Below are 14,133 nucleotides of genomic sequence, written 5' to 3'. Positions count from 1 at the left end.
TCGGTCAGAAAGATAAGTAAATGTGTTTTAGAGACCTAATTATAACATATAATAAGGTACGTTTTTCCACTGCACATCTGGTACCTGCCAGGAATTGCTACAGTTTCCGTATTCTTCAGTATTATTGGTAAGAAGAAAGGCTGTAGATGTCTTGGAACACTCAATAAAAATTAGAGAATTGGAAAAATCGTAATGCCAATGAGATTTTACTGCAAAAAAAGAGAAAAAACAAGAAAAGCACGCAGAAATGACTCGGTTAGGGGTGAAAGCATTCTAGATGACACTTCATTGTGTAAAGTAAATATGCAAATCAATTAAATGGGTACAAAAATTGTGAAAAAATCATTCTACGAGTTCTTTCTGATATGGTGGTTGGTGGGAATAATTTATCTTATCAAATGAGTTTCACTTACAACTATTGAAAAAGTCATGAAAAAAAAATTACGGCAGAGATCTCGATTCATTCCTGTTTGTTGCAGGTTCTTAATACATTTCGCTTTAAGTATTCAGTCCAACTTTTAAATGATAGGAAAATACGTTATATCATGTTAGTCATGTTCCATATTTACAAATAGTAGTTATAAGTCAAAGGCTACTATTGAGATTCTCTCTCTCTTGAGTTGGTTAGTTAGCAAGGTCCAACCGATCATCTGTTAAAAGGTTAATAGTTTTATTATGCTGTTATTGAAGGATTTCGGGATAATTTTAATATTAGCTATCGTATATTACACGTGCCCAGATCGGGGATATTTTTACATTGACTGTTTCATTTTACACATGCTTAGATTCAGGATTTCTTTACATTAAGTGCTTCATATTACGCGTGCTTAGATTCAGGATTTCTTTATATTAAGTGTTTCATTTAAACGTGTTTAGAATCAGGATTTCTTTACATTAAGTGTTTCATTTTACGCGTGTTTGGATTCAGGATTTTTTTTACATTAAGTGTTTCATTTAAACGTGCTTAGATTCAGGATTTCTTTACATTAAGTGTTTCATATTACGCGTGCTTAGATTCAGGAATTCTTTACATTAAGTGTTTCATTTAAACGTGTTTAGAATCAGGATTTCTTTACATTAAGTGTTTCATTTTACGCGTGTTTGGATTCAGGATTTTTTTACATTAAGTGTTTCATTTAAACGTGCTTAGATTCAGGATTTCTTTACATTAAGTGTTTGCTATTACGCGTGCTTAGATTCAGGATTTCTTTATATTAAGTGTTTCATTTAAACGTGTTTAGAATCAGGATTTCTTTACATTAAGTGTTTCATTTTACGCGTGTTTGGATTCAGGATTTTTTTACATTAAGTGTTTCATTTAAACGTGCTTAGATTCAGGATTTCTTTACATTAAGTGTTTCATATTACACGTGCTTAGATTCAGGATTTCTTTACATAAAGTGTTTCATTTTACACGTGCTTAGATTCAAGATTTCTTTACATTAAGTGTATCATAATAAACGTGCTTATATTCAGGATTTCTTTACATTAAGTGTATCATATTACACGTGCTTAGATTCAGGATTTCTTTACATTAAGTGTTTCATTTTACGCATGCATAGATATTCATTTTATTATCTTTGTTCTGTTGTTTTGTTTACTGTGCAAAACTGATCGAAAAACTCGTACGTGCGCGTAATATGAAAAACTTGTACATGCTTGCTTTGAGGTTCATATTACTCACCTATAGCATATAAAGAAAATTTATAAGGTTATTTATCAGATAACATTTATTGCGAGATCATACATTTTGGTTAAGGTAAGTGTCCATATAAATACTATTTCACTGACTCGGAAAAAAGTCACTGCCATCTATATTTTAGACTCAGTTAAAATATGCAATATTGCCTCAATGCAAAACTTACTATGTACCCAAAGCAGGCTTAGCGAATTTTATTTTTGTTTCCTTTAAGAACTTAATTGATGTTACATTCTATAATGTTAGCGACGTGTGTGTATATATATATATATATATATATATATATATATATATATATATATATATATATATATATATATATATATATATATATATATATATATATATATTTATTTACTTCCACGAATATGTTTAAATAGTGCGATAGCCACATCACACTCCTCAAAGTTTTAACATACCAGTTACGAGGTCAGTACAACACACTCCATAGACTTTTAACATATGACCATTACTACATTGCCTTACTTGGGACAGAAAATGTACCAACATAATTTCCCACGTTTACCTCGAAACTATTCGTGAATTTGGCAGTACATTTTTTCGTTCGCTCTGAAGACAAAAACCAATTTGAGCGTCTTCCAAACATACGATAGATGCGTTGGCGCATTAAAGGAACATTTGTGTTGTCTGTACTGAATCGACATACAGAACCGTGGAATTATACATTTGCATAATTACTATATAGCTTCTAAGACATGAAAAAATGATAATTCATCCGAATCGAATTATTTTCCACTCTGTCTGAAAGTGTGTGCTTTTTACTGAAACAATAAAAACTGGTTTAGATAGCTGCGTATAGATAAGAATGAAAATGTGAACCCATTAGTTATGATTAAACAAAGTGAAATGCCAGCCAAAACGAATTTGTATAACGAATGCAGTAAAATTTTGAAGTTTTGTCACCATTTGAAAAATGATTTATACAGCAGCCAATGACAAAGATCAGGATCTGACTTCTTGGCAATTGATTGCAAGGAAAACTTACGAAATGAAGTTATAAATATTCATTCCAAGGCATAAATATGGCTGACATTATCTCATTTCCAGAAAGTATTAAAGTCTGAATATTTTATATACTTTATTTTTTTTTTATTACCGCTCCGGTGGCCGTGTGGTTAGAGCGTCCGACTCGGATGCGTGAGGTCGCGGGTTCGAACCCCGACCGAGTCATACCAAAGACTTCTAAACATGGTATTAATAGCTGCCTCGCTAGGCGCTCAGCATTTAGAGGTTAGTCGTAGGACTGGTCGGTCTGGTGTCAGGATAATGTGACTGGGTGGGATATGATGATACATGTCTGCGGCATGATGCACCAATGTTAGGTTAACTGCCACACTGCATATATCGTAGCTATATGACTTAAACGTTTTTAAAGCTACGTTAAAATTCCAAATCACACACACACACACACACACACACTTTTTTATACTGCAATACTAACATGTATTAAGGTATTCATTCGATTGGTACTGTTTTAATATTGTAATAATAACAGGCGTTAAGGTACTGACCTTTTCTACTTTTTTATACTTTAATACATAGGGGATCTCTAATGGGTAATGATTTGATATCAAATTTATCAATTGAGTTGAATAATGTCCAGTTTTTGCCAGCCTTGGCGAGGAAAAGCCGGACATTATTGATCGAGTTTTATAAATTTAATATTTAATCATTACTCATTTGAGATTCTTTTTATCCCATAGTTTTTATTTCAGCGGAAATTATTTAGACAGAGAGAAGAATGAATAATTTCGTTCATTCTGACGGACGTTTCACCTTTCATTTGTTGTGCATAAAATATAGTCTCAAACAAAGTTTAACTTCAAAAAGTAGATTGTACTTTTTGACGAACTTGAAATTAAACAACAAGCGTCCATCCGAATAAACAGAACATTTTATGAGACTAAATCATTTTTCAAAACAGAATAGTCAATGCGTGTGATATGACATTGTTTGATATGATATACAGTAGGCCTAGAGTACATGATGACCCTAAAATGTTACTTTCGCAACTTACCATTACATTATTGCGATTTCCATGTGAAAGAGGATTACTGGATGCAGAAATTCCATTATTTACTGTAATGAATTTGTGACCGGATATTTGCAGTATTTGATTTGGAACAGTAGACTGTACAGAAGACGTAAACAAATTTCTTTTTGAGTCAGATTTGCATCACATATTTACTGTGTAAACATGCTGTGGTTGGATAAAGTTCTGTCAGTTGGGATACCGATTTAAGTCCACATTCTTCTGTGAACAGAGGTCAGATTATTCACTTCTGTGAGTTAACATTTAAACCACTCTTGTATATAGGGTGGATTCTATGTTAAATATTTACCGCCCCCGCTCCATCCCACTTCCACATGCTATCATTTGAGCAATATCTTTCGTTTTACTTCATCTTTTTGTACTTATCTTGGGGTTTAAGCTATTATCATTATGACGATATTATTATACATGACACAACAACCCCTGTAGGGATAAATTGTCCATATTCAGAAAGCCGAGACCATTTTTCCCCAATTTCCTTTCGTGAGTGGAGTTGAACAAAAATGGCCGCCAAAATGTTCATTGGAAGAAAAAAAAACATTCCAAAAGGCGGGGTTAAAAAAGTTTTCACATAATCGCAGCCAATCAGTAAAGAGAATACTACACAATAATTTCATGAGCTTATTTGGACCAATCAGCATCACAAAAAGTGATATGTAACACGTTGTGATATCAAATCTATGAAACTGTTCACACTATAGACAAACTATACCAACTAGATGATAACAAAAGGTATTAAGGTACTGATTTGGGTGTTTTGTATACTTTAATACTAACGTTATTACGGTAATGATTTATTTTGGTATTTTGTATACTGTAACACTAACGTTATTACGGTACTGATTTTGGTGTTTTGTATACTGCAATACTAACATTATTACGGTACTGGTTTTGGTGTTTTGTATACTGTAATACTAACGTTATTAAGTTACTGATTTTGGTGTTTTGTATACTGTAATACTAACGTTATTACGGTACTGATTTATTTTGGTATTTTATATACTGTAATACTAACGTTATTAAGGTACTGATTTTGATATTTTGTATACTGTAATACTAACGTTATTAAGGTACTGATTTTGATATTTTGTATACTGTAATACTAACGTTATTACGGTACTGATTTAATTTGGTATTTTGTATACTGTAATACTAACGTTATTACGGTACTGATTTAATTTGATATTTTGTATGCTGTAACACTAACGTTATTACGGTACTGATTTATTTTGGTATTTTGTATACTGTAATAATAACGTTATTATGGTACTGATTTATTTTGGTAACAAACAACCAAATAATGTCAAATGATATTTAAGCAATCACCAAATAATGCCAAATAATCACAAAAGTTCAACGCAGCTAGCAAAGTTCAATCGACAGATAGGATACAGAAACAACTGCGCACAGTTAATACATTACCTTCAACGTTTCCATTCAGTTTCTCGACTGTGTTTCAACAAACGGCAAAAAGTATTTTATTTGTAAATAAATAAAACACCGTTGCTTACTGCGTTTGCATTAGTTAAAGTTATCATTAATTAACAACTAATCTAATAAACAGCTAACATGCTTCAAACGTAGAGCCAGAATTCCGAAAATGACCACCTATAAGCAAAACTTACTGAAAATTAACTAAAAAAATTGATCAGAAATGTAAACAAAAGAACGAAATGAATACAAATTAAATAAACTGAATATGGGGAAAATGTTTACCGTCAATAAAGATACATTCATTAGTAAACAAATTACTAGGGCTTGAGTACCAACTGTAATTTTAATTAGCAAACTGAATACTTATTTTACCTCATTGCAAAATTGCCTTTTCCTGTTTTGTGACTACGTCTTGTTATTTTTAAAATCAAGAAAGTGTCGTGTTTAAAGTAACGTTACTTTGATCAACTATTCAAGTATTCAGAAAGCGGTCGATTTGATACTTACAACTATTTTCAATGTCACCACCTTATTTTAAAGTCTACTAAATTATCAAAATACTTTCCTCAATTTTAATATTTTATAATACCTCATATTAATATGCACACAATGTATTTAGTACCTCATATCAATATGTACACAATGTATTTAGTACCTCATATCAATATGTACACAATGTATTTAGTACCTCATATCAATATGCACACAATGTATTTAGTACCTCATATCAATATGCACACAATGTATTTAGTACCTCATATCAATATGTACACAATCCATTTAATACCTTATATCAATATGCACACAATGTATTTAGTACCTCATATCAATATGCACACAATGTATTTAGTACCTCATATCAATATGCACACAATGTATTTAGTACCTTATATCAATATGCACACAATGTATTTAGTACCTCATATCAATATGTACACAATGTATTTAGTACCTCATATCAATATGCACACAATGTTTTTAGTACCTTATATCAATATGCACACAATGTATTTAGTACCTCATATCAATATGCACACAATGTATTTAGTACCTCATATCAATATGCACACAATGTATGTATTCAGTAAATTAAACTTTAATTCATACTTTCAGTAGTAATAATAAGTGTGTTTCTTTATCATTTCCTTTTCTGGTCACTGACGTTTATTTTCGGTAGCAATTCGTTCATTTCGGGTTCTTTTTAATGCATTTCCTTTCTTTATGTTTCTCCTTTTCACTCATTTTCTTTCAATTTCGTTCTTTGGCCATTTTCTATTTTAGCCAGTGTGTGCTCTTCAAATGCATCCCCTCCCACAATAACCTATTTATCTTGGCTGTAAAATCGCGAGTACAGTAAGAAGGCAAACGACAAGTGTCTGAAATTATAGTTACATCGTCTGCCAACTTGTAGTGTATGTCTAACAAAATGCCCCACGGTAAAGTAGGGGCTGTGCAGCTAACAAAATAACAGACATATCTTTCTCACAGTCAGAACAGACTATTATCGTCATTCCCCCATAATGGTTTTTATTCTAATAAATGTTTCCGGCAAGATTTATCCCCCTTGGAGACTCTTCTAAAAGATAAATCATTGTTTTACTTTTAAAAATTCCTGGAACATTCATTGCTGTAATGTTGTTGAAAAATATTGTATTGTATCGAAATTTTAATATAGCAATCTAACTGATTTCCTTTAAATCATTTTAACGTCGATCACTGCTGCTATGTTGTCTATTACTAAGCTTTTGCTATATATTTAAAGAATTGCTAAGATTTTGTTATATATTTAATGAGTTTCCCTATCTATTTAAAGTTCACATTTAAAAACGTTTTTGCGAGCTTCCAATCAGAGCTACGGTTGCATAGCTTCATAACGGATGCAATGAGTCTGCCCATTTGACTGGACACATGTTATTACCAGCAATGCCAACAGATTAACAATAGTACCCCGCAAAAAAAAAAAAAAAGACCAGTCAACATTATGCATTAAGCATACACTGAACTCTGACCAACGTCGTTCGAAACAGTCTGTACCGAACGACTCTGCGAATATTCTGAGAACGAAATAAGGATAGAAAAAATAGAAAAGGATTCATTGACAGGTGCCCATTATAAAAGAATCGTACCGGTTTGTTGACTCGTAACTTAAAATGGCATCGGGCATGCCCAGATTAAAATTGTACCCAGCTATAGACCTATCGTAAGCTACTCTGGAACACTGTTTGAAATTATTGTGTATAAATATGCTTATAACTTCTTTCCTGCAGACAATCCTTTATAAAAGTATCAATTTCGTTTCTTAACGTCTAACTTTAGTGTGAATTTCAGCTGACTGAGATTTACTGAATGTAGAGAAAGAGAAAGAAGTGAAGATACCAATAAATGTATCGTGTTCTGTGACCTATCAAAGCCATTCGACAAAGTGTGGCATCGAGGACTTGTCTTCAATTTTAGGCAACATGGAATAAATAATGTCTGGTTTAAAAGCTATATTTTGAACTGCAAGCAACGAGATTTATTAAAGATTCGGTTTTTAGCATCGGGAAAATAGAGTACCCAGTATTTAGACTTTTATTATCTTTGCTTTACGAAAATGATATTGTTGAACCAGTGCACTGAAGATAGAGACAAAATTGGAAATCAAAATATAGCATTTTTGAAACCATTAACGTTTAAACTTTCCAAATTTATACCTGGCTTTTGTAATATGAATGTTTCTTGTAATGGAGAGAACTGGATTAAGATAGAAATAGTCCAGACTGAAGCAGCCATTTTTGTACCATGCGATGCAAGAAAGAAATGTCTTTGTATTTAGAAACAGGTATTATTCCCTTGAATGACAGGATAACTTAAATAAAAAAAACTAGTAACTTTCCAACGGATTATCAAGCGTGTTTCACCAGTTTGTACAGGAACTGATTACAGCTTCTGCAAGCGAGATAAGCTGAGATCAATTGCGTTTTAACATTAACATTGTTTCAATTTCATGCAAGTATTTTCTCCAAATAGAATATCAGTTTTACCATCCAGTGTCAATGAGGAAAATAATCTTTCAGGTGATATCCGTCGGATAACGTTACTAGGGAAGTTCAAACAATCCTTGATTCTAAAATCTAATGCTTTCCAAAACTTTTGGCATGTGATAGAAACTAATCGATTATAAATGTAAAGTGGGTGAATAATTGCAGCTACTTGCAGCAGCATTTAAGTGACACACGTGTCTGTGTTTGTATAGAAGGCGACACAAATGAACATTATTTCTGTTCATATAGTAGGCATGCTAATCAAAGGCCTATAATAGTACTTTGACTATACATAGTGAATTTAGATTTGGATTTTTTTGTTAAAAGGAAATACCAAAATATCGAAAAAGAAAAATCCATGTATAGGTATAATGCTTGGTTGTAATTTGCATTTTAACGTAGTTTTAAAAAATTTTCAGTCATATCACTACGATGTCTGCAGTGTGGTAGTTCATAGTGATGTCTAGCACTGGGGCATCATGCCGCAGACACGTGCTATGATCTCCCACCCTGTCACATTATCCTCACACAAGACCCACCAGTCCTAACACTAACGTCTGAATGCTGAGCACCAAGCGAGGCAGCTGTTAGTGCTATTTTCATAAGTCTTTGGTATGACTTGGCCGGAGTTAGAACCGGCGACCTCCGCATCCGTGGCGGATGTTCTAACCCCTAACCCACCGGAGCGGTCAATAACAGGTATAACAGTACAAAAATATATTAAAAGTACAAAAACTTTTTTTGTAAAAAATATTCCCCGTCTTTCTGACTTGGGATCTCGATACTTTTATCTTCCTTGTTTTCTTTTCTCCCATTTTCTCGACAGCTCCAATGGCCTGGTGGTTAGAGCGTCCACCTCGGATGCGGTAGGTCGCTGATTCGAACCCCGGCCGAGTCATATCAAAGACTTATGATAATAGTACTAACAGCTGCCTCGCTTGGCGCTAAGCATTAAGAGGTTAGTGTTAGGACTGGTCGGCCAGGTGTTAAGATAATGTGACTGGGTGGACATCACGCTACATGTCTGCGGCATGATGCCCCAGTACTAGACATCATTATAAACTGCCACACTACACACATCGTAGCGAAATGACTGAAAAATTGTTAACGCTACGTTAAAAATCCAAATCGCAGACAAACACACACACACACACACACACACACACACACAAACACACATTTTATCCTTTCAATATAGCCACTATGACATGTATTACTAAAAGTAATTAATGAAATTAATTTTGCATCCTTGTCAGCCATCTTAAATACTCTGTACAAGAACGTATCTGTTATGTGGGGAATGTCGATGCTAAGTTGTTAGAACGTTGTGGCCGCTCTCATTTACATTGTTTGCTACAGAACTGTGTGTAAACCAAAAGTATTATCATTATTATTAGTAGTATTACTGTTTTCTCTGCACGAAAAGGAATAAAACTATCATGTGAAAATAATTTGATCTGATTTTACAGTCTGAATCTCAGAGCGACTTGATCTTTACGGTTTCTAACGCCAGCTGCAAAGTCAATCACAACCAGGACTGATTTTCAGTCGGAATCAAATATTCCTTTCATAATTAGACCTTTCTAATTGGCTTGTCTAAATAGTGTCCATGAAACAAATGCATGGACTTGTAAGAAGAAAAAAAAAGAGAAAAATTAAAGTGTTGGGTGATGATGACACATCTTGCATTAAGATTCGAGTGTTTAATCCGGTAAATCAGAGGCAAATACGGTCCACATGAGTATGTTATTTTGGTCATGGTGGTAGAACGGAAGCGTATTCGTCTCGTTCGGAGACGGGATGATTATCTGTGCACACTGGGACAACCGGCTATAATTAACAACGCTTGCTTTCGAAACATGTCAAAGACATGTGTATGCGTCCAGAATTTGAAATCCCTAATAAATGCCACGAGGGAGTAGTAGAATGACATGAAAATTCTGTGTTCAGTCTAAATTACTGCACCTTTCGACTTTAATAAGACAAAATGAATAATTTTCTGTTGAAAATATATTACGATCGATACTTCCACAACATTGTATCGAAAGCTCACGCCTTTATCTGTGTGATAAATTAAAGCTGAACGGACATTGTTTTTACTTCATTGTTTCTTGAACGATTGAAACCGGTACTGCACCTCCATGGCATATCAATTCAAAATATCCAGTTCAAAGAAGGTGTGTATTTGAAATACGTTTCTTAGATTTTACTGCGAGGAAAGGCAACCGTTCCTGCAAACAGGAAATAATCTTTGGGTGTAAAAATATCAATATCGTAATTATTATGTAATATGTATTTTCTTGTATCCAAATTATGTCAGCTGAAAATGTAAGTATTGAGAAAAAATTCTTTTTAACATATTAAATCTTAATATGGTACTAATAATTGTTTGATTTTCAATTTTTCTGTGCACTCAATTTTTACCATGACCGATACTTTTAAATTGATCTCTGTATAATCTGTAAATAAATTCAGTTTACAGTTATTTCTGACAAACATCAGACTTTATAGTCTGTCTCCTACGCTCCTTGCATTATGACGCTTGATTTAGGCCAAACTAGGAAAAAACGATGACTTACATGTGTAACTTCACGCCCACGTTTTTTGAGGGGTCGTCGGCAAGGATCATGCGACAATGCGTATCTGAATTCTGGAATAAATTATAAAGAAAACATTTAAATGGTTTTTTTATGGTAAGCAAGCATCACACTTTCACTGCCAATAACATAAACAAGAATTCCACAAGAATTTCTGCTCCATCGTGCATTTTTTCCACCACCACCACATCCACCCCACCCACCTCCAAAAAATGGCACAGTCGATCGCGCTAGTAAAGTCACGGTGAGCTAATTTTGCCCGTAGTACTAATACCCTCCAAGATAAGGTAAAGTTTTATTACTTTACACAAAACGGTATCAGACAAAGAGACCTAATTTCAACAACTTAGCATGATCACTAAATAAATATACCCATCAAGATTTCAGACTGTATATACAACGGTACTAGATAACAACGGTACTAGATAACAACGGTGACAATTTCATCGTATAAGTGATGGTAATAACTTATCGCACTCAACCATTTAACTGGCGCATACTTCGGTCATAGCACAAGCAAATTTAGCCACGATGTATCAAATGGAACAGTTCTATGTAGTCACGATGGATCAGTTGTATGTAGTCACAAGGTATTCAAATGAATCAGTTTTATGTAGTCATGATGTATCATCCCTATGTAGTCGCGATGAATTAGTTTTATGTAGTCACAATGTATTAAAATAAATCATTTTTATGTAGTCACGATGGATCAGTTCTATGCAGTCACGATGTTTCAAATGGGACTTTCTACGACCTAATTTCATTTTGCAAACATCTTTAATCAGTGTTCATTAACGTCGTTGAGTTGCATCCCCTTTTTCCCGTGGTTATGAGAAGAGTTTCATTTTAGATCTATCAAATCCTCCAAAATCAATATGATGGCAGATCGAGTTTATTGGGGATATTCGGATAAAGTTCGTGTATCCGTCCGTCAGTAAACTTGCAACTCTTATCCATGTAGTAGCCGTCTGCATGAGGATTTTTAATTTCGACTCTCGCCCTGTGACTTCGGGGTAGAGGTGGGGAGAGAAAGGTCCAACTCGAGAGACATTACCAATTTTACACACACACACACGCGCGCGCGCGCGCACACACACACACACACACACACACATTACTTGACCGAACGGTTGTCAAACCCTGGCGCGATTCTCGCTAGAAGTCATAAGTTTACCCCAACTTTCCAAAGACTTCCATAAAACTTCAGTTGTAAATTAGAAAGCCTGACGTGCCCATTCTATACCTAAAGTTTACTCTAATTAACGCAAGACCACAGATAAAACAACCTGCCACATATGTATCAACCGAACATCTGAATGGTTTATCTTCATAACGTTTCCGAACACCCAGCCGTTCCCGCCTTAGAAAATATACGAGTATCCCCTAACACTGCGAACTATTTTAACTCCGCCACGTTAGGCCAGTCAAAGTATGCTTTCCAGGCACATTTAGCCAATATAGCTGCACCACATTTACCACCATGGCGACATACGGTATCTGCCGAATCTCTTCAAATTTATTCCTTTGTGTAATTTACCGGTTTCCTACCGTAAATACTGCCACTGCAGTCACATCACCAACGTACACCACTAGATTTTAATATGGACTATCTTACGACAGGGACATTCATTCGGTTTAGGCCTGAATTCACTACAAGTGAACCATGGCATCATGGAAAGTCGCTAACACTTCACTCCGTGATGTTTGCTCCTAATAATTGGCTAATTATTTCGGGCAAGGGATATTTCCATTGCGCCGAATTCCAATAATCACACAAGTAATCACACAAATCTAAGAATTCCTTAAAACGAGGCGCTGTAACAGAATTCGCATACTCTAAATTTAATGATATATATATATATATATATATATATATATATATATATATATATATATATATATATATATATATATATATATATATATATATATGTGTGTGTGTGTGTGTGTGTGTGTGTGTGTGTGTGTGTGTGTGTGTAAGCTTTATCATTGATACTTTTTTCATTAAAAAGAAACGAGGCTTGCCCATTTTCATGTTAATGAAAAAAATTATACAACGATTGGTACTTCAATGATACAGCATACATGCTACACATGTATTTTATTTCTACCTACCTTTGAACAGAGTTAAAACTGATTACAGACAACTGGGCATTGACGCAAAAAATGAACACTTGACATTCCTGCACAATGTGTATGCTACAAAATATAGTTCTGTAACTTTTACGGTTATTCGCAATCCTCCTTGCAGATTGAAAACCTGCTTCTTTTCTTATTTTAGCTTCTATATTCATTCATACTGATTAAATGAATATAAGGCACACTTACGATTTATATAAAAAGATGACTTTATCTAACTATAACTGAAGAAAGTAGAGCACTACGTATATATACATCATGGTCCACAGCCTGAACACTGATCGCACATCCATTCACTTTTCCGGCGTGTATATTGAAACGACTGTGAAATATACACGAAGCGAAATGACGATACAGGAGGGGTCAGTTCAAACATTTAAATGTATTTACAGTTCATCTAAGTCATTTATTTGTTTTAATTAACACTCTTATCGACCATAAAACTGGGTTTATCCAGAGACATCCAGAGACATCTTCATATGAGAGGCAAAAATCCGCTACGCTCATTTTAACGGGGGGGGGGGGGTGTAAAAGAGATATGCTGACAGACCAACCATCAGGGAGAGAGAGAGAGAGAGAGAGAAACAGACAGACAGACGGATGGACAAATACAGAATTTCAATAGTAGCCTTTGACACTAATTGTTATATGTAGATAGAGGTGGTTTTGGTGTTTGGAAGAAGTATCGTATTGAACATTTTTTCACTGTAAATTCATGTTTTTATGTTGGTCGATAAGTCTGCTGCCTGACCAACCAACACAGTGGGAGGGAAAAAGGAGGTGGGGGTGAGGGAACGGCCTTCTAACGTTTTAATATTTTTAACCTTATTATAGGTTTAAGGAAAAAAAGGAAAGAAAAAATCATTAAATAGATTACAGTATGTCTATAGGTCCTATGTTTTAACTGGCAACTGTAACCTTGTATCACTGGTATTGTGAACACTGTAGACAACTACCATGGAAAGGGTACACACCCACACCCCCAATTAAACTATGCCCCAATAATGGTACTGTGTATTTCGTTTTACATTCTCTTGAAATCTCGTACTGAGCGTGCATCTAGGGGGTAAAAATATGGTTCTTGAATTAAACTGGAAAAATTGCGCGGTATAGAGATTTGTTAGATGAAAGCAAGACCATGAAAAAAATCGCGGTACAGAAAACCGT

At 34.4% G+C, this 14,133-nt stretch overlaps 1 protein-coding gene across 9 annotated transcripts in view; it reads right to left on the bottom strand.

Annotated features, from left to right (window-relative positions):
• Positions 1–14,133, bottom strand: part of LOC149795675 (prolactin-releasing peptide receptor-like) — a 187,041-nt gene that overhangs the window by 88,259 nt on the left and 84,649 nt on the right. For 6 of the 9 annotated variants that reach the window (XR_016422387.1, XR_016422388.1, XM_089965519.1 and 3 more), the window contains one exon: positions 10,810–10,880. The exons of 2 other annotated variants lie outside the window; for them this stretch is intronic. Coding sequence is in view for 1 of the 7 variants with exons in the window: in XM_089965522.1 (XP_089821648.1) it covers positions 10,810–10,880 (71 nt within the window). In the remaining 6 variants the exon portion in view is untranslated. Of the gene's footprint in view, positions 1–10,322; positions 10,462–10,809; positions 10,881–14,133 lie in introns of those variants that run through there. One more of the 9 variants, XR_016422389.1, reaches the window with a different exon arrangement.

The sequence above is a fragment of the Sinohyriopsis cumingii genome, chromosome 7, assembly GCF_028554795.1.
Source record: "Sinohyriopsis cumingii isolate HCF-2022 chromosome 7, ASM2855479v2, whole genome shotgun sequence".
NCBI lineage: Eukaryota > Metazoa > Mollusca > Bivalvia > Unionida > Unionidae > Sinohyriopsis > Sinohyriopsis cumingii.
This window is presented reverse-complemented; position numbering and strand designations above follow the sequence as displayed.